This window comes from Heptranchias perlo, chromosome 31 (assembly GCF_035084215.1).
Source record: "Heptranchias perlo isolate sHepPer1 chromosome 31, sHepPer1.hap1, whole genome shotgun sequence".
Taxonomy (NCBI): domain Eukaryota; kingdom Metazoa; phylum Chordata; class Chondrichthyes; order Hexanchiformes; family Hexanchidae; genus Heptranchias; species Heptranchias perlo.
Window position 1 is genome coordinate 16,210,009 of NC_090355.1, and position 25,013 is coordinate 16,235,021.

The window sequence follows — 25,013 nt, forward strand, 5'->3', positions numbered from 1 at the left end:
ATTCTATGCCTGCAGTGAAACAAGGAGGTTGAACCCCCCACCTCCCTGACTCTCGAGCTCCCCCCCCGACTCTCGAGCTCTCCCCCCCCCCCCCACGACTCTCGAGCTCCGCCCCCCCCACCGACTCTCGAGCTCCCCCCACTCTCAAGTCCACTCCCCAAGGTGTGTGGGATGATGTCACGGAGCTGGTTGGGGGGAGGGGGGACTTTGCTGCAGCGGGAAATTTAAAGTGCAATCTCCTGGGCTGCGAGCTGCAGTGCCTGGGAGATCCGTGCCCCATTTTGGGTGACTCCCGGGCAATCCCGGAGGGTTGGCAACCCTGGGCTTCATTTTCTCTTCTATTATTTTCAATGCTGATGGTGTACTCTATGTTGCCCCTTGCCCTTCAACTATATTTCTCTGTGAAGAAAAGATGAAAATAGTTGAGGGGTTCTGTACATAGATCTAAATGCCACAGGAAGCTCGTGGGCAGAAGTAGACTTTTTCTCATTCCTCGTTGGGAAAGCACCAAGAAAGAATACTTCTCCATTTTTTATGTATATTGTAATCATGACTTACAGAATAATATAGTGGGTGCATTACCTTGGCTTAGAAATGTCTTTAATATCATCGACTGTTGAGCACAGCAGCAAATTATGACCAAGCAAGAAATTCCAGAAATCTTATTTGGGCCATAATCTTTACAGTTGTGAAGCATGCATTTATGATGAACCTCAAAAAATGCTCCATGTTTCTGAACTTCTTGTATTAAATTCAGGACAATCAATGCTCCTGCTGGAAGATCAAGCCCATCATCATTAATTTGTGCTTATTGCAATTTTCACAAGTATATAAACCCTTCTACTCTTGGTCCCTCCAGAGGAATTGGATTGGTAAAGTCTTTGGATAAGTGTTAAACTGTGCTCCTCAACATACTTTGAACTCTTAAAAATGGGGAACAGCAAACTGAGCAAATCACTTAAGTCAAGTGGTGAGACTCCGGAGAATGAGACTTCCTCTGCACCCTTCTCTCATAAATTCTTCCATTCACTGGTTTTTCTCTTTGAGTTTATTCTCTCATCAATGCTTTTAAATGTACTGCCATGATCCGAATCCTTAAACAGCACAGAGGTACTGAGATCCCTCTCTTGAACCAACAACGAGATATATAGATCAAAAAATAAATGACCAAGTGTTACAATACTACTTAAAGCAAATCTTATCATTCAGCCACTGATTATTATCTATCAGTTTAAATACTTCTGTGTTATTAACAACTAATCTGCGAGTCGATGGAAATTACTTCTACCACATCTCTCTGGGCAATCCTTGACCTCTTTTTGCTACCAGTTCTAATGTAGCACTGAACACAATTGGTTTCAAACAAAAAGAGTTTATCAAGGCACAAGAAAAGCATTTGTACAGCCCACGTTGCATGCCATATGGATGTCTGATACATGATGCGGTTTTCCTTCTTTTCAAATCGCTCCATGGCCTTGCCCCTCCCTATGTCCAACCTCCTCCAGCCCTACAACCCTCCGAGATCACTGCGCTCCTCCAATTCTGGCCTCTTGCGCATCACCAATTTTCATTGCTCCAACATTGGCAGCTGGGCCTTCTGCTGCCTAGCCCTAAGCTCTGGAATTCCCTCCCTAAACCTCTCCGCCTCTCTGTCTCTCTCTCCTCCTTTAAGACTCTCCTTAAAACCTACCTCTTTTGACCAAGCGTTTGGTCACCTGTTCTAATGTCTCCTTATGTGGCTCAGTGTCAAATTTTGTTTGATAACGCTCCTGTGAAGCGCTTTGGGACGTTTTACTATGTTAAAGACATTATATAAATGCAAGTTGTTGTTGTTGTTGGATGTAGTTATCAGAAAACAGAATCAGAACTGTTTCAATAGGCATTATTGTGTATACAACAACAACTTAGATTTATATAGCACCTTTAACATAGTAAAATGGCCCAAGGTGCTTCACAGGAGCGATTTTCAAACAAAATTTGACACCGAGCCACATCTGGGAGCCAGTGTAGGTCAGTTAGTACAGGGCTAATGGGTGAACAGCACTTGGTGCGAATTAGGATACGGGCAGCAGAGTTTTGGAAGAATTCAAGTTTATGGAGGTTGGCCAGACAGGACAGCATTGGAATGGTCAATTCTAGAGGTGAGAAAGGCATGGATGAGGGTTTCAGCAGCAGATGAGTTGAGGCAGGGGCGGAAACGGGCGATGTAATGGAGGTGAAAGTAGGCGGTCTTGGTGATGGAGCGGATATGTGGTCAGAAGCTCATCTCAGGGTCAAATAGGATGCCAAGGTTGTGAACGGTCTGGTTCAGCCTTAGACGGTGGCCAGGGAGAGAGATGGTGTCAGTGGCTGGGGAATGGAGTTTGCGGCGGGGACCAAAGACAATGGCTTCGGTTTTCCTAATATTTAGTTGGAGGAAATTTTTGCTCTTCAGACAAGCAGTGTGACAAACGAGCATCAGTGGAGGGGTCGAGAGAGGTGGTGGTGAGGTACAGCTGAGTGTCGTCAGCGTGCACGTGGAATCTGACGTGTTTTCTGATGATGTCGCCGAGGGGCACCATAAAGATGAGATAAAATCTACCTATGTAATTTAAAATTAATCCATTTCATAAAAAGTGCATCCTAAGTTATGAGAAGGTATATCACCTTTTTATAGAAGCAACACAATAGCCCAGGACTATAGTCACCCAATTACCCCACAGGCCACAACCTGAGATCTGACCCAGGGTATTAGCTGCTGAAAACTGAAGCAGCAAAACATTGGACTCTATCCTTTGCTTCCAGTTGAAAGGAGAGACAGAGTTTAAATTTATATTCTCAGTTACACATGGTTACTCCCAGAAACCATTGAGTGGAAATGAAGGCCACCTTGTCTTCCTGCGAGTTAATCATTCTTTTCCAGGGGGCACCTCCCAACTGATTAGCCGCAGGTGTCCCCTTGTGTGCCTTGAAACACTGTCACTGACCTCTTCCTTCCCACTTCAAGTGTCCCCAACTTTCCCAAAGTCAAGACTTCTGTGCTGTAATGCCTCTGCCTAGCTCCCGATATGCTAGCCTGCCTCTTTTCCCATCCCATGGCATGGGACAGGCTTTGAATCACAGTGACAGCAGCATGCATACCATGGCCCATTTTTATCCATTACCAACAGCAAGGAACCGTATAGGTCAGAGCCTTAGATTAATTAATTTATTTATATATGTGCATCAGAGCCAACCTGAGCTCAGATCCACATAGAATGGCTCAGCACCTACACCCACCAGGAGAGAACATGGCAGCCTAGGTCTCCATATGCGCACACACGCAGTTACAGTCCAGGGAGAGCGAAGTGGTGTCCTTCTCCCCAAGCCCAAGCGATAACAGGAGCCCTGTGTACCACAGCCAGGCGGAACAGCTGTTGCTTTGGCCTACTCTGCACCCATATCCGGAGTCATTGCAGCAAACCCAATGTTTTATTTCTGCACCTTCCTGCAGACCCCTTTTAATCCAGTTTTAGTGACAGTAATTCAGAATCTTTCCTGGGACCTGCTACATGTAACCTTCATGATTCTGTTAAGGATAGTTTTTTAATTGGCTTTATTTTCTTTATCAACCCATGTAGCTTAAATTTCTCCTATTCCTTTTCAGTAAAACTGAGGGGTTGGAGTGATCAATTATTCCAGAAGTTGCATCATAGTTTCTTAACAAGACCTAAATTATCAGCCACTCTCTTTAGTAATGGGCAGTGTCACCGGTTTACTATAGTGCACACTGGGGGCACCTCATCACCTGTACTGGAGAAAGATGCCTAAAATGTAACAACTAGTTTGCAAATATTTGTTGTGAAAACTTTTCTTGGGGCCAACATAAGGGTGTTATCGTTCAGTCTTTGCAGCAGATGAAATAATTGTAACAGATATTTAAATTAACAATAAATATTACAATATTTATATTTACAGTTGCATATATATTTATACAATTATATATATTTGCAATAACTTCTCATACTCATCGTTTGCACTTCTAGAAAATAAATAAGTACCAGAAGTGGTTGAGACACACATTAATTATCCGCTGTACTGCATTGATTCTGGGCCCAGGCGAGAGGTGTCTTCTTCCTAGTTATTGAGGATAAGCTTACGGGATAGCTGGGAATAGTACCAAGATAACCAAGTTGCCAAGGTTTCCTGACTGTTAGCTTTATTATCATAGGGAGTTGGAGAGGAATTTTGCAGAATTTTTCCTAAGTTGGCCAGAAGCTTTTTTTCTATTTCTCTTACCTCTCCCAGGAGATGTTTAATCCTTATTTTTGTCCTGAATTCATCCCTATTTTACATACAAAAAAACCTGTCTATAACAACCATCTTTGGGACTGACTTTAGGTGCTCTTTCAAAACAGGTTCAAAGGTGAGTCAGTAAATTATAGTTAGGCCATATGTCAGTTGTTCCTTTTAGGCAGATTTCACCGCACGTATACTTACAGTATGAGAGCTATACTGTCATGAGAATGTCCTGTCCACAAAAAGCAGGACAAATCCAATCCGGCCAATTACTGCCCCATCAGTCTACTCAATCATCAGCAAAGTGATGGAAGGTTTCGTCGACAGTGCAATCAAGTGGCACTTACTCACCAATAACCTACGCACCAATGCTCAGTTTGGGTTCTGCCAGGACCGCTCGTCTCCAGACCTCATTACAGCCTTGGTCCAAGCATGGACAAAAGAGCTGAATTCCAGAGGTGAGGTGGGAGTGACTGCCCTTGACATCAAGGCAGCAGTTGACCGAGTGCGACACCAAGGAGCCCTAGTAAAATTGAAGTCAATGGGAATCGGGGAAAACTCTCCAGTGGCTGGAGTCATACTGAGCACAAAGGAAGATGGTAGTGGTTGTTGGAGGCCAATCATCTCAGCCCCAGGACATTGCTGCAGGAGTTTCTCAGGGCAATGTCCTAGATGCAACCATCTTCAGCTGCTTCATCAATGACCTTCCCTCCATCATAAGGTCAAAAATGGGGATGTTCGCTGATGATTACACAGTGTTCAGTTCCATTCGCAACCACTCAGATAATGAAGCAGTCCAAGCCCGCGTGCAGCAAGACCTGGACAACATCCAGGCTTGGGCTGAAAAGTGGCAAGTAACATTCGCGCCAGACAAGTGCCAGGCAATGACCATCTCCAACAAGAGAAAGTCTCACCACCTCCCCTTGACATTCAATGGCATTACCAGCGCCGAATCCCCCACCATCAACATCCTGGGAGTCACCATTGACCAGAAACTTAACTGGACCATCCATATAAATGCTGTGGCTACAAGAGCAGGTCAGAGGCTGGGTATTCTGCGGCGAGTGACTCACCTCCTGACTCCCCAAAGCCTTTCCACCACAAGTCAGGAGTGTGATGGAATACTTGGAATACTCTCCACTTGCCTGTATGAGTGCGGCTCCAACAACACTCAAGAAGCTCGACAGCATCCAGGACAAAGCAGCCCGCTTGATTGGCACCCCATCCACCACCCTAAACATTCACTCCCTTCACCACTGGCGCACTGTGGCTGCAGTGTGTACCATCCATGGATGCATTGCAGCAACTCGCTAAGGCTTCTTTGACAGCACCTCCCAAACCCAAGAACTCTACCACCTAGAAGGACAAGGCCAGCAGGCACATGGGAACAACAGCACCTGCACATTCCCCTCTAAGTCACACACCATCCCGACTTGGAAATATATCACCGTTCCTTCATCGTTGCTGGGTCAAAATCCTGAAACTCCCTTCCTAACAGCACTGTGGGAGAACCTTCACCACACGGACTGCAGCGGTTCAAGAAGGCGGTTCACCACCTTCTCAAGGGCAGTTAGGGATGGGCAATAAATGCTGGCCTTGCCAGTGACGCCCACATCCCATGAACGAATAAAAAAAACATGCATTTATATTTAAATGTACATGGGGTTATACAGAAAGTAAAATGTTCACTAACATCATTGGAGTTCTGACCTGGAGGTTCAGCGTTACAAACTGAATTAATATAGAGAATGTCAATAGGTATGGATACATATGATGACAGTAAATTCATTTTGATTATGAGCCGATGTCACTTGTGAGTTATTTACCAGTCTCACTGATTGAGGGTGAGGGGGATCTAAGGCCGTTAAAGTTACAGAGATCGTAAAAGCAGCCCATGTGAACTGCTGTCAAGTTTCATGAAGCTGCAAAGCATCTTTGTAGTGCTCCATATTTGGCTACGTTACTGGGTAATTCTGTTGATTAACTATATTAAAAACTGATTTAAATCAGTATTAAGTCATGAAATGCATGACATTTCTCGGAACTTTTATTGTATAAATGATAAACCGCACGATGAACATCATTTTTATGTGTTTCCTGGTTGGGTTTCATTCATTGTATAAAGATGATGTCACACATAAAATATCCTTTGATTATATGCCATTCTAAACGTAACATAAGTTCAATATAATGACAGCAGTAGCGTCTTATCCTGCTTCAAACTGTCAAATCTCTATCTCTTTTTCATATGAAATTTTCATGAATTGTGAATTTTAAACCTGAAAATAATTCTTCTGACTTCTTGTGGAGAAATTGAGACATTACATGAATCTATCTGGAGATAGCGAGGGATATTGGGAGAGACAGCCAGCCAGTTCCCCACAGTGCTGTCGATTGCCCATATGTACAAGTTAGTTGCAACAGCAGTTCTCTCTTTTTTGGGAGTTTAATGCAGGTGAGCTTGCAGTCCCACATCAGTGGAAAGCTCTCTGTTTCAGGACAACCAAGCTTTTTGTTATGGAAGTCAAGTGTTGAAAGCAATTGAAGCGCATCAAATGCAGGTCATAGTCTAACTATCTGAAAGGCGAAATTGACGAATAACATATTTGGATGCCTAGTGTGAGAGGACTGTTTTTGATCTAGAATGTCAAAAGCCTGAAGATAAATAGGTGTTGCTGGCTTTCCTTGTTCTGGAGGCCCCCTGCCTCAACCGTGTGTTTTCATGTTGCAGCTGCGTGATGAAAGTCCCTGCACTGAAGGAATTCCCAAGTTGCATTCATCAAGGCTTAGTTAAAAGATTCTAAAAAGGGTTGTAATATTTCAAACGCTTTATTATTGTGAGACCCTTTCAAGTATTGTGTTAGTCAAGCGTCATATTGCTGATGATTTGCTTCTGTGTGATTTCATCAAGTAAATAAATAAATCTGATGTTTTAGCTTCAGTGAAAGGGTCTGACATCTGTCGAAGAGGACATGAGTGCTTTGTGGGCAGCCTAGGCAACCTCCAGTGCAAAATATCACAGTGAGTGGTAATTGTTACTGCTGGGGCATGCTGCTCCCATTTACGGCACATGCAAGGGAGTATGTTTCACGGCATAGGAGGAATGGGTCCATTTATGAAAACTGCACTTGTGAACCTGATGAATGAGAGTTGGAAGAGAAGCTGAATCATAATAATAGCTTCATCTAGTGTGTTTCATGTTTTGCTGGGAAGGGTAAGTCATGTCATCGGAGTTGTTTTTAGTTTATTATTCGTTTGAGAGGAAGTTGAGTTTATTGAGAGGTGTCAGGCTAAACTTTAGCTTCTGGAAACTAACCCACAAACTAACAGCAATTGGGATAACTTCAAAATTGGCCCACAGCCATGTAAAGTGCAGAATCATTTTTTAAAAAAGCAGCAAATGTCATTTCAGTAACATGTTGGGTACCTTTATAGAGATGACCGTATGCAATTTTTTCCTGCTTTTTATAGAAAGGGGCTTTTTGTTTCTGAACGCTGCATTAATTAAATTCATCGTGTGATAAAGATTTCTAATAATGATCTTTTGGGGCTTTTTAATGGGCAATGGATATGCATTTTCTTGCTGAGAAATTGGCCTTCTAAAGAGAATTCATTGGTTTACAGGAAATTCTCTCATAACTCTTAAAGTAGTACATTGGTAAATGAGAATATTACATTCATAAAGTACCCAATTTAATTAATTTTCCAAAGCAGGTTGAACAAGTTTGAAATACAAATGACCAACTAAATCCTGTTAGAACCTAATTTAAAATTGTTAACGGAAAATGGTTGCATTGAGTTCATGTTTGAGAATAACAGAACTGCTCCTCAGTTGAATCTGTTCTGTTAAAAAACTGTATTTATATAGCACCTTACCACATCCTCAGGATATCTCAAAGTGCTTTGCAATGGATTACGTTTTGAAATGCAGTCACAGTTCTTATGTAGACAAACATGGCCACCAATTTGTGTTCAACAAGGTCCCATAAAGAGCAAACAAACGAATGACCATATAATTTGTTTTTGTTGGTATATGTGCTCAAGTGTATAGTCAAGTTTGGACACACCACCTTCTGACTCAGAGGCAAGAGTGCTCCGAATTGAGCCAAACTGACTGAGTACCTGGCTAAATGTGTGCTGAAAATATATTTGCACTTGCTAATTGTATTTCAGGTCAAACAGATAAAGTTTTGTTGCTTCTTGAGTAGTTTTGACTTAGAAAATATATTTTTTTAATCTTTTAAAATTACAGCATCAGGTATCCATTTCTCTTCCCAAGAAATCCTCCTTCCACACAGAATGTGATTCATTCTTTTTTAACTTGTTCTGAGATGTGGGCAATCCTGGCAAGCCAGTATTTATTGCCCATCCCTAGTTGCCCTTAGGGCATTAAGAGTCAACCACTTAAGTTTTGGACTGAAGACACATGTAGGTCAGACTAGATAGGCTCCTCTCCTTGAAGGACATAGTGAACCAGATGGGTTTTTAAAACAATCTGGCAGTTTTCATTGTCACAAATTACCAGATTTGTTCAGATCAGTTTCACAACTTGCTATGGTGGGATCATAAATTCACAACCTCTGGATTGCCAGACCAGTACCATAATGACAAGACTACCATACCCTCAAATATTTATAAACTTATTTAACACATATCCAAAACCAAATAGAAATTTCTACCGGGTACATTGTGTAACATGTCGAGAGTTTGAACCATGGATTTAGAATCTGAGTTGTGTTCATTTGTTAGATGTCTTGTGGTTGTGCAGACTTTCTGCTATGTGACTTACTTACAGGAACTAGAAAGTCGTCAATAAAATGAAAAGCTTTTCTGTTTCTGTGAAGTTCCCACCAGTTTTTTTCCCTCTGTGCTTTGCCTCATCATTTACCTTGATGTTGGAAGGTAATCCTTGGGAGAAATGAGGTGCCTCCATTCTCTTTCCCGCTCTCATGTGCACATGCAATCCTTAAAAGAGTTAAGACCATGCCTCATACACCCTTATACACACATTTTTCAGAGCCCAAATATGTAAGGACCAGTTTAATTAATTTTTCTTTTAATAGCCTATTTATTTACATGTTCCTGGCAAACCCCTAAATTACATGAAAAATTTGGATTTTTTTATATAAAGTAAAATCATTGCCAAATGTTCTTAAAAACAATACAGTAATTAATTTACAATACACATACTTTGATGCAATCACAAATGTTGATTAATGTGTAAAATATCTTACGTTTGATCCTCAAGCAAATCCACCTTCAGGGCCAACTACATAGGAAGGCCTATTTGGGCATCCAGTCAGTCACCTTGATGTTATAAGGTTGAACTAAATACACCTAATCTACATTACAGCTACAGAAAATGTTCCAATGTGGAACTGGACAGACATGGAACAGAGACGTGATACAAAGATATCCCACTCAGCCCAGTTTATCACTCTGCAAAGATCATTTGTGTACTATATTGTTATGCATACACAATGAAAAATAAGTATTAAATATTTGAGATCTGGAGGCACTTGATAAGTATGTGTACAGGAATATAAGATTAGAAATGTTACCAAAGGAGTTCTCAGAACTGCCGCAATTTTCTTGCATCTTCGGCACTAACAAATCCTTTATTACTTTGTCATCATATATATTGCCGTTCCTTCATCGTTGCTGGGTCATAATCCTGGAACTTCCTGCCTAGACACTGTGGGAGAACCTTCACCACATGGACTGCAACGGTTCAAGAGGGCGGCTCACCACTACCTTCTCAAGGGCAACTAGGGATGGGCAATAAATGCTGGCCTTGCTAGCGATGCCCACATCCCAAGAATGAATTTTTAAAAAAATATCACCCGGCTCTCTTTTTGTTATGGTAGGAGATTTTGATATAAAACAGATGATAAAGCAAAATAATTTAATAAAAGGTTATACTTTCCTTTGTTTTATGTATATCTATTTTAATCAACATTTATGACTGAATAATGAAATTACAGGAACATGCAGTTCAGAAATGTGATTCCTGAGAGAGAAATTTTATGAATAAATAAAAATAAATGCTAATAACAATGATTAATTGATGCTCCACGTGCTACTGATTAAAGCTACTTAGCCAATTTAAATTATCAAAATAAATTGTTAATGCAGCTGGGAAGTGCACAATAATTGCCAAATCCAAAATCCAAAAACTTCTTTTACCAAACAAGATACAGTGGTGACCACTGTGAGCAGTTTGGTGGAGAAGGATAGTCACCAAGTGTGTAAAGGAAGCAATAGGTGTGACAGAGCATCACAGAATGTGTCAAAATGGTCCTAATGGCTGGATAACCTTACTTTTTTCCCTATTTGGAAGGATAGGTTACACAAATTAGTGCTAAATGTGGACATATATTCACAATTTCTCCTGATTTTACATCATTATTTACTCACATCTACGTTTTCACTAAAATTAACAAGTCAAGATAAATGTTCAGAAAAAAATTGATTACAAAAATGTCCTGGATCTCCACCTTTATTTAGTAAAACATTAATTTTCTTACATGGATATTAAATATAACAAATCACTACATTAGCAATCAGAAGTACAATCTAGTATTAAATGTAACATAAAATATATTTATTTAATTTTTCGCACCAATTTTCCCTTCCTCTCAAAGCATTGACTCCTTGTTAGACTATAATTCCATTGGGGGCACGCATCTTACCCAGGTTACAATTATTCATGTGTGAGTGTTGGCAGGCTATTCAACTGTGGGAGAAACACTGCCTAGCCTGATCCTGTTTTCATCCAATGTCCATGGCATGTGCATTTCTAATTGGGGTCACTAGATAGCAATCAGAAGCAGGAGCTCCGGCCGATTTTGCCCCTCCCCTTAACCTGGGCCACTGCAGCTGTTCAAGCTAGATTAGCTTGTCAAATCTGGGATGTTCCTGGTCTGGATAGCGTGACTAATTGCTGGTTAAATTCCGTGAACCATGAGGAGAACATATGTTAAAATTAGTGCTATCAGAATGAATATACATCCCACAAATTAGTTAAAAATCAGGAATCTTGATAAAGATTCAACAGGAAGTCCAAAGAATTTTCTACAATACCAGATAGGTATTTGACATGATTATACAATATGTACAAAATGTCATTAAATGATATAGGTTTTAATATAAAACATAATGTACACAAAATCTGTAGTTTAGATATACATAATTAAGAATAGATAATGGATACAACCTTTGCAGCAAATTAAGTGGCTGCTGAACATTCAATTGGTCTTGTACATACATGTCTTAATCTTAACTCATACACAGGTAAGTGCAGTTAATATCAAATAGACATTTCTTATGAAATATGTACTCAGCTCTAAGCTCTGCATTCTTTCAGTGCTGTATATCATTCTAATGTGCTTTGTCAACATTTGACAGCATATAAATAATATATCAAAATTGTATATTGCATAGCAATATAATTCACATTATAAAATTGAGAACTTAAATTGAAAGTATGCATTGGCCTGGAATTTTTTTCATGTGTCAACAAAAGCTCACAGTAGTATAACAGAATCAAGAAATAGCTCTCTTCCATTTGCTTTGATGACTCAATATTCATTGTTTCACATTGTATTTTAGTGTCACTTGTTACTGCGTATGAATTCTGGGCATATGAGTTTTTAAAATATAAATACAAGGGTTTCTTTCCAGTTACTAACAGTAGAATGATCTAAAAGAGGGGTGTCAAACTCAACATCAAATCGGGGCCACACTGGTTCAGTCCAAACATCACAGAAGTCAGGCACATATGAAAGGGAATATTTGGCAAATTGATGGATCGGCTTTATCCTTCATTCTTCTCAGTGTTTTTGTTGTTTTCTTGTTAACTGTTTAGCAATGTCTCACTTCCCATTTCTGTTTCTTTTTCTGGCCATTTAATCTTTCGAGACTCTCTGTGCCTTTTCAGTGCTGCTGCTCCAGCATCCTGGTGTTGGATCTCTTGGTCCCTCACTTCTCAACGCAGTATACCAGAAGGCCAATTCATTCAGTTCAAACGGCAAAGTTAAAAACCTCCATCTGACATGGGCAGCCAATCCCCACCCCTTCATCATGTCCCCCATTTTGACTTTGTGCCAGTATAACATTACTTAAAAGATCATCAACTGAAGATTCCTACTGCAACAAATTTGTGCTAGTGAGCCACATTCCATACATCTTAATTGGATGGGCGAGATAGAACTTCAAAAAAGGTGCCATATGTAGCCCTCCAGCTGTTTGTTTAACTTCCCTAATCAATGAATACAGCACTACTTAATTGACTGAGCAATCACAGTAAAAAGGTACCAAAGAAAGTTTTATGCTCATTGGTAAAATCCACCTGGGTCACACTGCTGACATTTACTACTAACCTGTCCCCTTCATCAAGTTGGAATATTGCCCCCAAATAGATGGGCACAAGCCATCGATTTTGCTCTTCACAGATAGACTTGGTAGAACTCAGTAACTGGGTGGGTTCAGGATAACTTGAAGTTAGTTTAGTAACAATATGAGTGATGTGTTCACATTTGTTGCTTCTCGTGCCAGTGCCTCTAAATGAGACCTGGGAGTAGACAAAGTATTCTCCTTTTTTCGGAATGATGAGTGCCTTGTTCTGATAATTTAGCTCGCCCTTGGTGAAAGCAAGTCCGTTCCTGTCTTCCCACTGGAGAGCCAAGTATTCACCGTCAACATAATCAAAGGAAGTTATTTTAGCTAAAATTAAAAATAAAAAGCTGGTTATTTAAAGCTTTCCTGTTTGCATGAACAAATATATAAAAGAAAAAAATTGTAAGTCTTAATAATTGTACATTATACCTTGATTTGGGTTAAGCTTTACCTATTCAATGGTGGAAGAGCAAACCAATTTCACAAAAGCATTAGGCAGGTTTTGTGCGATTGTATAGCTGAGTATGCATAGTGATCTACAAACTGCACATTTACTATTTATATGAATAGAACGCAGTCACAACTTGTTGGCATTTGTTACCATTATTTATGATAAGTGTCCAATTTTAGAGTCAAAATGTAGCCCTTGGCATTTGAAACCATTGAAATTAATGAAACTTTTTAGTCAGTCTTTTGTTACTCCCAACACTGTAATTGTGGTGATGACATCAACTTACAGAAAACACCCTCAGTCAGCACTATCACTCGTGAAGAAATGTATCCCAGATATTGCACCAGTGACTGAGTCTTCGGGCTTTTCAATTTGTTAACGTGGTAGAAGAGATGTTTCTTTGTGTGGAAGACTAACAGCAATGCAGTCCTGGTTTATATTATTTGAATTATTGCACTGATTGTTTAAATGACTTGTCTTTGAATTAATTAGAAATGAACAATAAAAACAAAATCAATGACCACTGAACAAAAGCTAACTGCAAATATTGCTAAAGTATCAAAAAAAAACATTTAACAGAAGTCTTAACCACTTAAGAAGCTGTTGGTGAACGATGTTCAATATGGAAACTAGTGCAGTCCAAGCAATCCTGTACTACTAAATCCAGCAACCCAGGTAACTTTAAAATCACAATTTGGTATTAAAACAAATTTCCCTGACGATTCATGATGATTGGAATGTGACATGGCCCACCTGAGACATTAATCAGCAGGACAATTGCAGAGCATCAATGGAACGGATCCCTCAGTAGTTTTGACATAGAGTGCAACTGGGACATATACATTCAGTGGGGACAGACTCAAACTACAGTATCATATAACCAGACTGGCATTTGACAGAATTTATTAGATTGCCATTTATTCTTATTATTTCTGATACAATTTACTAACAATTCTATACGAACCACATTGTTAGAGATTTACTTTTTTTCTAACTGTCTTTGAATGAATATCAACGAACCAGATACTCCTACCTGGAGATTATGAAATAGTGAGGAGCCTACAATGTACCGATGAAAGACAAGAGCCAAGGCAACGCAGGAATGTCTTTACTGATGGACATAACTCACATTTGCTGTTTTAAGACCCGATTGTAAGAATTATCTTTTTAAAAATAGTAGATATTATTTTAAAAAGTAAGTTTGAAAAAAACCCGTAAAGATTTTGCAAAGTTCGTGCAAATGAAAACGAGGACTCATCCTCTTACCTGTGAGGTGTGCCCTTGGTTTTTCGTCGGTATTGGGAAGCTGGCCTGGAGGGAAAAAGGGACATTTTGTCAGCATCATGGAACAGTTAATTATTTCACAATCAAAACTGAGGAAGAACTGGAACTTTAAAAAATATATATTTAAGAAGTTTTCTTAAAATACTTACGAATCATATCGGGAACACTCAGTGGTTCGCTCTGAAACAAATGAAGTACATGGTATTATGGAGGCCCAGCATCACATCGGATTGTTTTCTACAAGTAACACATTTGACGCTGAAAATCTTTGTCTTGGATTTTATTTTAACTCCAATGTCAAAACTTAAGATACAATTACAATCAATGTAAATTTTATCTTCAGTTTGGCATTGATTGTAATTGCATCTTAAGTTTGACATTGATTGTAAATGTTATCTTCAGTTTGGCAATCAATGTCAAACTTAAGATACAATTACAATCAATGCCAAACTGAAGATAAAATTTACAATCAATGTCAAACTTAAGATACAATTACAATCAATGCCAAACTGAAGCTAAAATTTACAATGTCAAACTTAAGATACAATTACAATCAATGTCAAACTTAAGATACAATTACAATCAATGTCAAACTTAAGATACAATTACAATCAATGCCAAACTACCAATCGCTTTCTCTGTTAAAGGTAGCTTGGAAGCTTCCATTGAGGTGAAAGTGGGAGGGAGGTGAAGCGGTTGTCTTACCTGCTGAGCCGGGAGGTTTTGGAGAAGCTGGTGAACAGTGAGCGCTGCAACACTGGCCGCTGCGAGCAGGAAGAAGCTGCTAACGGAGCAGGCGAGCGCCAAGCGAGCGCGCTTCCAGTGAGCACTCTGCAGCCGCCTCTCGCCCGTAAGTCCCGTCATAGCCACGATCTCGTCGCCCCTTCCATCCATCATTGCCGCCGGTGTGTGCCGCAGTGGGTCTCGTTTGGTGGAAGAGGTGGCGATTTGATTCTCTGCCCTCGGTTCCCCCGTCATATAAACTGTAGCTTTCCTGAGGAACTGTGACGTGGGGAACCCGGGCAAGGAATGCCGCCTACGAGGCGAAACTCGAAGCAGTGTATTTTTCTCTCTTGTATTCTAATTGTCCCGTCCCCCCAAGTGAAAATTGGAAAGTCCCAGCAACAGGAACCTTCATCAACATGTCAACATACTGAAACCTCGCTCGGATTGACGAGACATCATTGTGGCGACCAGTTTGGAGTTAACGTACAAACAGGCACCAAGAGTGAAAGTATCGTGCCTTCACATCAAAGATTTTTTCAAACACCCACATGGTCTTGTACTGTACTAGAAAGAGTAGAGAGCGAGGGGGAATTCAATCAAGATTTACTTTCGGGTTTATTACACCCTTGTGTATTTATTTATTTTCCACGTGAAATAGAAATGTACCTTTTCCAAAAAGAAGTTCTGTATCAGTTTCCTAATCCCTTTAGTTTTCTGAAAGTCAAATACAGTTTTGGGTTCCTTTTTTCTTGTTTCAGAGACGCTTAAACACAACTTCCCCAGGCCTCACTGTTAGATGTTTCAAGCTTTCCAAGTCAGCAAGTTTGGCAAAATAGCTGCACACAGGGTGGCTGGAGATTTCGATCATGCAGGGGAGATTTATCAGGGATGAGGGACTTCAGTTATGTAGAGAGACTAGAGAAGCTGTGGTTGTTCTCCTGAGAGCAGGGAAGGTTAAGGGGAGATTTAATCAAAATTATGAGGGGTTTTGATCGAGTAATTTTGGTGAAATTATTTCCACTGGCAGGAGGGTCCCTAACCAGAGTACACAGATTTAAGATAATTGGCAAAAGAACCTGAGAGGAGATATGGAGCTTTTTAAAAATGCAGCAAGTTGTTATGATCCAGAATGCACTGTTTGAAAGGGTGGTGGAAGCAGGTTCAATAGTAAGTTTCAAAGGGGAAATAAATATATATTCGAAAAGGAAAAAAATGCAGGGCAGTGGCGAGTGGAACTAATTGGATAACTCTTTCAAAGAGCTGGAGCATGCATGATGGGCTAAATGGCCTCCTGTGTTGTATGATTCTATGAGCTGATTAGTGACAGATGGGTCATAAGGAGGGAATCCTCGCAGGGACTGAGTTGGAGTGAAAGCCTCTCATGCAGTTCCCAGTGGCTGGACAGAGAATGGTATTGATAGAGATTTCACATCTGTCCTTAGTTTGGATTGTTGTATGATGACCTGAAAGGGAGAAGCGAGTAAATGAGATATGAGACAATAACATTGCTGGATAAACTGCAGAAAGTTGCACATGGGTAGAGTTTTGTTGCTGGTCCTGCAAATTATTTGGCTGATCTTGCCAGTAAGGTGATGGAAACACATAAAAAGAACAAAATAATGTGAAAATATTTAAGAGGGTGAAAAGATACAGGCACGGCAAACAAAAAAAAGGGGGGATCTGCAAATGCAGCACATCTGAAACAAAATTAAATATGGGCCAACGGCATTTAACTATGAACTATTTACATGTTCTTTTGTTAGCTTTACGTATTTCCATCGCCCTCACTGATGATCCTTTATATCATCTAACAGTATTCCATTAGCAGTTTGCAGGTTGTTGTATCATTAACTTACTTTCCACGATTGGAATATTTATTAATTCTCTTACCCATTCCACTTTTTCCCCCCAACTGTACTAAAATTTTTTCTTATCTTTTAGTGTTCAGTTTTGATGAAGGATGAAATCCAAAACATCAATCTGTCATTCTCTTTAGAGATGCTGACTGACCTGTTGTGTATTTTTAGCATGTTCTGGTTTTAAGATTTACAATATTTGTGTGTTTTTTAATATTGAGGACTGCGTTTCAAACAATATACATCAATTCAATTTGTCACTTGATCAATACTCCCCATAACTTGTACCTTACTATTTGAAACCAAGTGCTAACACCTCCTTTATATTCAGCAAGCATTTGTGTTGGTAATAGTGGCCATTTGTCTACCATAGCTCCCACCTCTACCAGCACGAGCTTGTCGACAGTGCCATAAACCCTTCTCCACCTTCAAACCATTCTAATTGCATGCATTCAATCAGAGTCCAGAGTGCAATTTAAGAAGGAATGGATTTCAGATAATAAATAATGTGAACATCACAGTACACTTCCTTGAATTATCTTAATCCTATGTTGGTTTATAACATACTGCAGGCAATGTGTTATTTTTTATATGTACGATACACATTTGGAAATCCGTTGTTCAAATACACATACCAAACAAATAGCACATGATCAATACAGTTGCACATACTTTGTGATTCTGGAGCAGCTTATTGTATTTTCTGAAAAGATCCAAGATATTTTTCTTAGTAACAACTTGGAAAATTTGTAGGATGTAACATTTTGTTGTTTTAAATTTATGTCTGAATATTATTTAAAATTCAAAATGACTTTCAACCTCACTAGAAATTGCTTGGCAGGCGTTTTCCTTTATTCCTGCAGAAGTAAGAGTGATTGCAGCTATGTTATTAAATGTACTTCATTTGAAGTTCCAGACAAGAAGATAGCATCAAGCAAGCATTACTTTTGGTCTGACCTTTTGATCTCTGATTTTCTATGCTGTGACATCATTAGCGACAGTAGGTGTAGCATTTGTAAGGATGCATAACTTTTGCGTCTGATGGTTTAGATTGCTGCAATTCATGTTGGCATACTTGTGTCTGCAGTTGATTGTACAGTCTGGGTGGGTGGTGAATAGCTATGGTTAAGTTTCTGTTTTTGGTGTTTGCCTGTAAAGGCATTTGTGATGTTTTTTTCCTGTGTTTACATTTGCTTTTTATTTAGTTGTTTTCACTTTTTTTCATTCCACAGCCTGCTGCATTTTTTTAGGGTTTTGATGTTTCGTCAAAGATTTAAAAATAGAAATTTTGTACTCATTGTATTTTTGTGGCTGGTTTTGCTTATGTTTAGGATGTCTGGATAATTGTTGGCTATGTTACCAGCCCATGGAGTCTACCACCTGGTGATGGAGATCTATCATGAGATGTGTGCTTGGGTTGTGTTACTGATAGACATGTGGTGAGCCTTGTTCAATTTGTAAATAGGGTCTGTGTTTGGTCTGTCTACTATGTTTTAGGTTTCCCTGCTCTTGTTTCTTGCATTACCTATTGTCTACTTGTCTCTCAATTGTCAATTATTCTAGATATTAATTGGTATGGTTGGGTATGATTAATAGATTAATTCCCCACTTCATGTGGTGCGCATTCACTTCCCTCAGTCCAAAGTTAACAGTTTTATATTGCTGTGATACAACTATGGATTGAGGGCTGTCTGGACCTGGGTACCTTTTCATGTACAATTTATGTGCTATTTCATCTTTCAGTTAATTGGTGCTAGTATTTTTAAGTTGCTTTCCCCATTTTTCTTTATTTTGATGAGGGTGGTATATTTGTATGTTCTCAAACTCTTTGTTCGAAGTCCTTTCTTTTAAAATGTTCGGAATTGCTGGGAATTACTTTTTATTGTGTGGTGGGGCAAATAAATTGTTGAGATCTGTCTGTGCCATTCTAGCCTCTTACCTTTTTACTAGCTCTATAGATTTTTGAGAAGTACTGTTATTATATTTCCTTTTGTTATCACTATTCTTTACATTCTATTGAAAGTTTTTTTTCCTTCCATGGGATATTTAGAGATAGTTTTTATTGATTTTTTAAAAATGCTATTCTTGTTTTCCTTGCCTCGGGTGTTGAGAGGTAGGTAAGAAGTTGATGGTCTTGGCTCTGTAATGTCTGTTTCCTTCAATTCATCATCATTCTCTGAGTGAAAGTCTGAATTTCTTTTCTGTGTTTTTCTCTCTATCCTGGTGTAAAATGTTCTAGTTGGAGAAAGTCTTGTAATCCTTGTTGTTTAAAACAAAGGTTTTTCTGTTGAGGTCAAATTGCAGTCTTGCCATCAGTTTATCTTTGTGGTGTCTGTTTTACAGTTTGGGTTCATGTACTATATTGACACCACCTGATTGGGCCATGTTATGTGCATGTTTATTTGTGGTTTATTACGTATTGTCATTGGACGGATGGGTCCTTTTTAACTGGTATTTGTTTAAAAGTATACTTTGCACAATTATTAGTTGCTGGATGATTGCCACGGTAGCCGTTACAGAGCTGTCCACAATGTTGTTGCAACTCTGAGCACTATTTTGAAATAGTGTTTTAAATTCTGAAAGTTGCCTCATGATACATCTAGATAAGAGTGTTAGTTCATGAACTTGGTGATGGAGCCAGTGGTATAACATAAAATTTGGAAGAAATGATTCTTATACATTTTTAAAGCCAGAAGTCCAGCCCTCCAGGATACTTTGATATATGAAAAGCATGTAACTAATACAAGTATAATCCTAATGTCAGGACAGAATTTTCATTTACCACTACTAGGTCACAATTCCAATATACCACTGAGAGTCACTCATACCAGATGTACTGACTTAAATATCGCTTCTCCCTCACCCAAGAATAACATATGTTGGAAAACAGTTACCAGCTTTTCAGGTACTATCTACATTCATTTGCAAGTAGTCAATATGCAGTTAATATTTCCTGCTTTTTATGGAAATGGATTTAGTAGCTCCACCCCACCCCATCATCCATTTGTTGCTGGAACCTCTGGGGAATTCTGTATCCATTTATCTTAATTTCATTTTTATCTCCTGATGCACAATATAGAGCTGCCTGTGTGCAAGTGAAAATAATTTTGTTTCTCCATCTTGATACGTTACTGTCTCACCCTCTTGTCTTATATGACATTCATGAACCATGAGACAAAGATATGAGCTCCCAGCAGATCAACATAGTTTGAGTAATTCTGAATTTTTCCCCTTCTTCCATTTCACCTCTAATTTATAATCTATAATTGAATACCTTAATCTTGCCTGTACCTCTCCAAACAGACTAATAGTTTGAAATGGAGAAAACAGGGCAGGCACATAAGATTTAAGTGCAAAATGGCTGGAGTTAATGACTTTAATCCTTGAGATGCATTTCACTTTAGATTGTTAACTAGTACAATCCACTAGTAAGGCACAAAAGAATGTATGTTGAATTCGCTGAAAAGAAAATCATCTTGACAGTGGAAAACAGAAATATGGGAAAGGGTCTTTGGAAGGTTATTTTAACTCATTGGTGAGGTCACATTTGGCACACTTGGTCCAATTCTGGAAACAAAGAGCTTGAGACTGTGCATTAAAAAGAAAGGCTGTCAGAAAAAAAAGACGGAGAAGTGACATAATCCAAATATTTAAATCTACGTAATGCAGGGATTACGTAGATTTAAGCAGGTTACTTAACAAGAGTTACAATTGCAGGACTGGGGGAACAATTGTAAAATTAAGCAAAACAACAAAATTAGAAGAAATTTTCCCCCGTGTTGTAGACATGTGCAATAAAATAACTTCAAAAGTGGCTATTATTTTGTCAATTTAATCCTTTAAAGAAATGCAATAAAAGCATGATGTAGAGCGGGATTGAAATACAGAAATAGATGATCAAATACTGTATGCGATGTTATGATACTAACATGTTATCTGGGAATACAACTGGTCAGATTGAAACATGCAGAATGTGGTGGTAAATTTGTATCCTGGGCATCCCCCTTCATGATAGGGGGTGGGGAACAATTCCGTACACATTTCTGTCTTTTTCTTTTTGCATGGTTATTCAGCTTCCTTGAAAGATGAAATGAGTCAGATACAGTCATCATTCTGCACATTGTATTTGCTCTTTTCTTGGTAGAAGTATGATTCTCTCTCCCATGCTTGAACTTTATGTTGAAGGATGTTCTGCATAATTAACTGCTTCATGACTGAATATCTTGACAGATTCTGAAAATGCATGTTTTCTGACCAGTAGATTACTATATGAGAAATGTACAGATATACTGTATGTAAAGAGTCCACAGGAGAATGGTTACATCATCACCAGAATATATGTAAAGAGTCCACAGGAGAATGGTTACATCATCACCAGAATATGTGTGTAAATTGCTGAGTAATCTTGTTGTATTGTTTTTATTTTGGTATAATCCTCAAAATGTTCATTTTTGTATCCAAATGATTTGATTAACTGTATATGAGAAAAATTCCAGAGCCTAATAGTTGTAAAATAAAAGATATCTTGCAGACATTAAGTCAGTCAAATGTATTATTAAGTCAATCAGATGTTGTACAATCCAAAAGTAATGCTTCAGTGGTTTATGCCTAGAAACAGATGTTTCTCATGTAAAGATAAGCATTGATTATGCTAATTGAGCAGCCAGTGTAGACTGAATTGTTAAAATAATTCACAGCACCTGCTCTGTATGACATTTATTAAAAGCATTCTGTGTTGTGTGTCAGCTGTGCCTCAATGGTAGCACTCTTGACTCTGAGGCAGAAGTTTATGGGTTCAAGTCCCACTCCAGAACTCAAGTGACACAAATACTCCAGCCCTCTTTATTGGAAGTTCACTCCAGTAAGACTATTTTCACTATCTCTTTGTTAATCATGTTATGCAGATTCACAATGCTATTTTTTGTCATATTGACCAAAATAAAAGCTTCCTAACTTGCAACCTGAGCAATGTAATCAGCCACTAAGACCTATTGTCAGGGACGACATGAAGGGAATTCCTGCAGTGGAGAATTATTTCCAGCAGATTGAAATACCAACCTGTAATTTCTCCCAGTTGTTTTGAATTTGAATCCTAGGATGAAGATAGTGGCAACAGTTTCTTTGGGACAACCTTGAGACATATTATGAATACCAGTGTTCTTGATCTCTCAGTCCAATATTGACAGTTCTTTGCCCCTCAATCTCAGTTGTTTTGAGATATCTCCACTGAAAAGCCTGGCAAGAAATGCATCTCTATTTGAACCATATATAGTTTACTCAATCCTGACCTTTCAAAATTCTACTGACATAGATAATGGAGCCACTTAACAATCAGGGTTCTGGACTTCTCTCCTTCACTGGGTTTGGCAGTTGGCACAATATCTCCCAGGAGCTCCAACACCTCAGGCAAAATTTGCTCACGAATTGTAGAAGCACACCTATCCAGTATTTTCAGTCTAATCTAATTTTCTCCTGCTCCATCACTTCATCTGATGAATTCATCTGATTTTCTCAGTAACGATGTGCTAGATCTTACAACTGCTCTGTGATAACTTGGCGGCAGGTCTCTGATTTTGTTGAATACTGAGTCCACCCTTATATCTGCAGCATTGAGCTAATCTAGGTTTCTCAGTTTTTAAAATCATAGTGTCCCACACAGATAGAACTGGTTATGGAAATAAGGCCTTCTGTCTGTTTCCCACTTTGGGTAGGGGAAAGCTCAGACTAGAGAAGATCCTTTAGTATTAGGTTCAAAATGTTTAACAGAATCAAAACTGATTCCTTAAGGGCTGAATTACAAGTGCATCAGGAAATGGGGAAGGTCACTTTGAGAATTAAAATGTACTTGAGAATGGCTGGAAGTGGGGAGCTATGAGAACATAACTGCTTCCCCAGTGACATCACATGATAACAAACAATTTATATATTGGAATCCATTTGCTTAGGTTCCACCTTGTGCTTGTCTTTGATGATTTGGCTGAGTTCAGAAACTTATGAAGAATTATGGATGCTAGCCTGATTCCTGCCACTTTGTGGCAAGTATATTAGAGCTGACACACCAGTGCTGCAGACCCCCATCATTTTTAGTCTTATAAAAATATTATTTTTAAACACTTGCTTGATATAGCTTTGCAAGTAAATTTGTACACAGAGGAGGTACTGAGCTGAAAACAGAAAAGTGCCTCAGGCTGAAGTGATCTGAAGCTTTATTTCAGTTTGTACTTGGAAGCATAGTCTATTCATAGAATCGTAGAAAGTTACGGCACGGAAGGAGGCCATTCGGCCCATCGTGTCCGTGCCAGCTGAAAAAGAACTATCCAGCCTAATCCCACTTTCCAGCATTTGGTCTGTAGCCCTGAAGGTTACGGCACTTCAAGTGCACATCCAAGTACTTTTTAAATGAGTTGAGGGTTTCTGCCTCTCCCACCCTTATCAAGCAGTGAGTTCCAGACCCCCACCACCCTCTGGATGAAAAAAATTCTCCTCAGCTCCTGTCTAATCCTTCTACCAATTACTTTAAATCTATGCCCCCTGGTCTGCTAAGGGAAATAGGTCTGCCCCATCCACTCTATCTGGTCCCGTCATAATCTTCTGTACCTCAATTAAATCTCCCCTCAGTCTCCTTTGTTCCAAAGAAAAGAACCCCAGCCCATCCAATCTACACATAGCTAAAATTCTCCAGCCCCGGCAACATCCTTGTAAATCTCCTCTGTACCCTCTCCAGCGCAATCACATCTTTCCTGTAATGTGGTGACCAGAACTGCACGCGGTACTCAAGCTGTGGCCTAAACAATGTTTTATACAGTTCTAGCATAATCTCCCTCCTCTTATATTCTATGCCTCGGCTAATAAAGGAAAGTATCTCGTATGCCTTTTTAACCATCTTATCTACCGGTCCTGCTACCTTCAGGGATCTGTGGACATGCACTCCAAGGTCCCTTTGTTCCTCTACACCTCTCAGTATCCTTCCATTTATTGTGTACTCCCTTGCCTTGTTTGCCCTCCCCAGATGCATTATCTCACATTTCTCTGGATTGAATTCCATTTGCCACTTTTCTGCCCACCTGACCAGTCCATTGATATCTTCCTGCAGCCGACAGCTTTCCTTCTCACCGTCAGCCAATTTTTGTATCATCTGCAAACTTCTCGATCCAGTCCCCACATTCAAGTCCAAATCATTAATATATACCACGAAAAGCAAGGGACCTAATACTGAGCTTGCTGGTCCCCACTGGAAACACCCTTCCAGTCGCAAAAACATCCATCAACCATTACCCTTTGCTTCCTGCCACTGAGCCAATTTTGGATCCAACTAGCCACTTTCCTTTGGATCCCATGGGCTTTTACTTTTTTGACCAGTCTACCATGTGGGACCTTGACAAAAGCCTTGCTAAAATCCATGTGGGACCTTGACAAAAGCCTTGCTAAAATCCATGTAGACTACATCAAACGTGTTACCCTCATCGAACCTCCTCATTACTCGCTCAAAAAATTCAATTAAATTAGTCAGACACGACCTTCCCTTAACAAATCCATGCTGATTGTCCTTGATTAACCTGTGCCTTTCTAAATGATGATTTATGCTGTCCCTCAGAATCAATTCCAATAATTTGCCCACCTCCGAGGATGGACTGGCCTATAATTACTTGGTCTATCCTTTCTCCCTTTTTAAACAGTGGTACAATGTTAGCAGTCCTCCAATCTTCTGGCACCACACCTGTAGCCAGGGAGGATTGGAAAATGATGGCCAGAACCTCCACTATTTCCTCCTTTGCTTCTCTTAACAGCCTGCGATACATTTCATCCGGGCCTGGCAATTCAACTTATTATTCAGTGTACTCAGCCATCACATATTGTGAAAAATCATCAGAGGGTTCCATTTCTGATCACTAGTGACCCCTGCTGGAAAGTGCTATGAAGTGGACAACACTCCGAAGTGGACATGAGCGCTGGACTGAACGTGACTGTGATGCCCTCAGTGGTTGAATGGCCCATTGATAGTCACTAACTAGGCTCATGCCCAAAAAAGTGACCGCTTGTGT

At 39.5% G+C, this 25,013-nt stretch overlaps 1 protein-coding gene across 1 annotated transcript; it reads right to left on the reverse strand.

Moving 5' to 3' along the window:
• Positions 1-10,743: 10,743 nt before the first annotated feature.
• Positions 10,744-15,574, reverse strand: LOC137300404 (tumor necrosis factor ligand superfamily member 15-like). The gene is made up of 4 exons (XM_067969481.1): positions 15,095-15,574; positions 14,539-14,569; positions 14,372-14,416; positions 10,744-12,981 (listed from the first exon to the last, which is right to left on the reverse strand). The coding sequence occupies exons 1-4, from the start codon at positions 15,365-15,367 to the stop codon at positions 12,557-12,559; spliced, it is 774 nt and encodes a 257-aa protein (XP_067825582.1). The 5' UTR covers positions 15,368-15,574; the 3' UTR covers positions 10,744-12,556.
• Between the last annotated feature and the right edge of the window lie 9,439 nt (positions 15,575-25,013).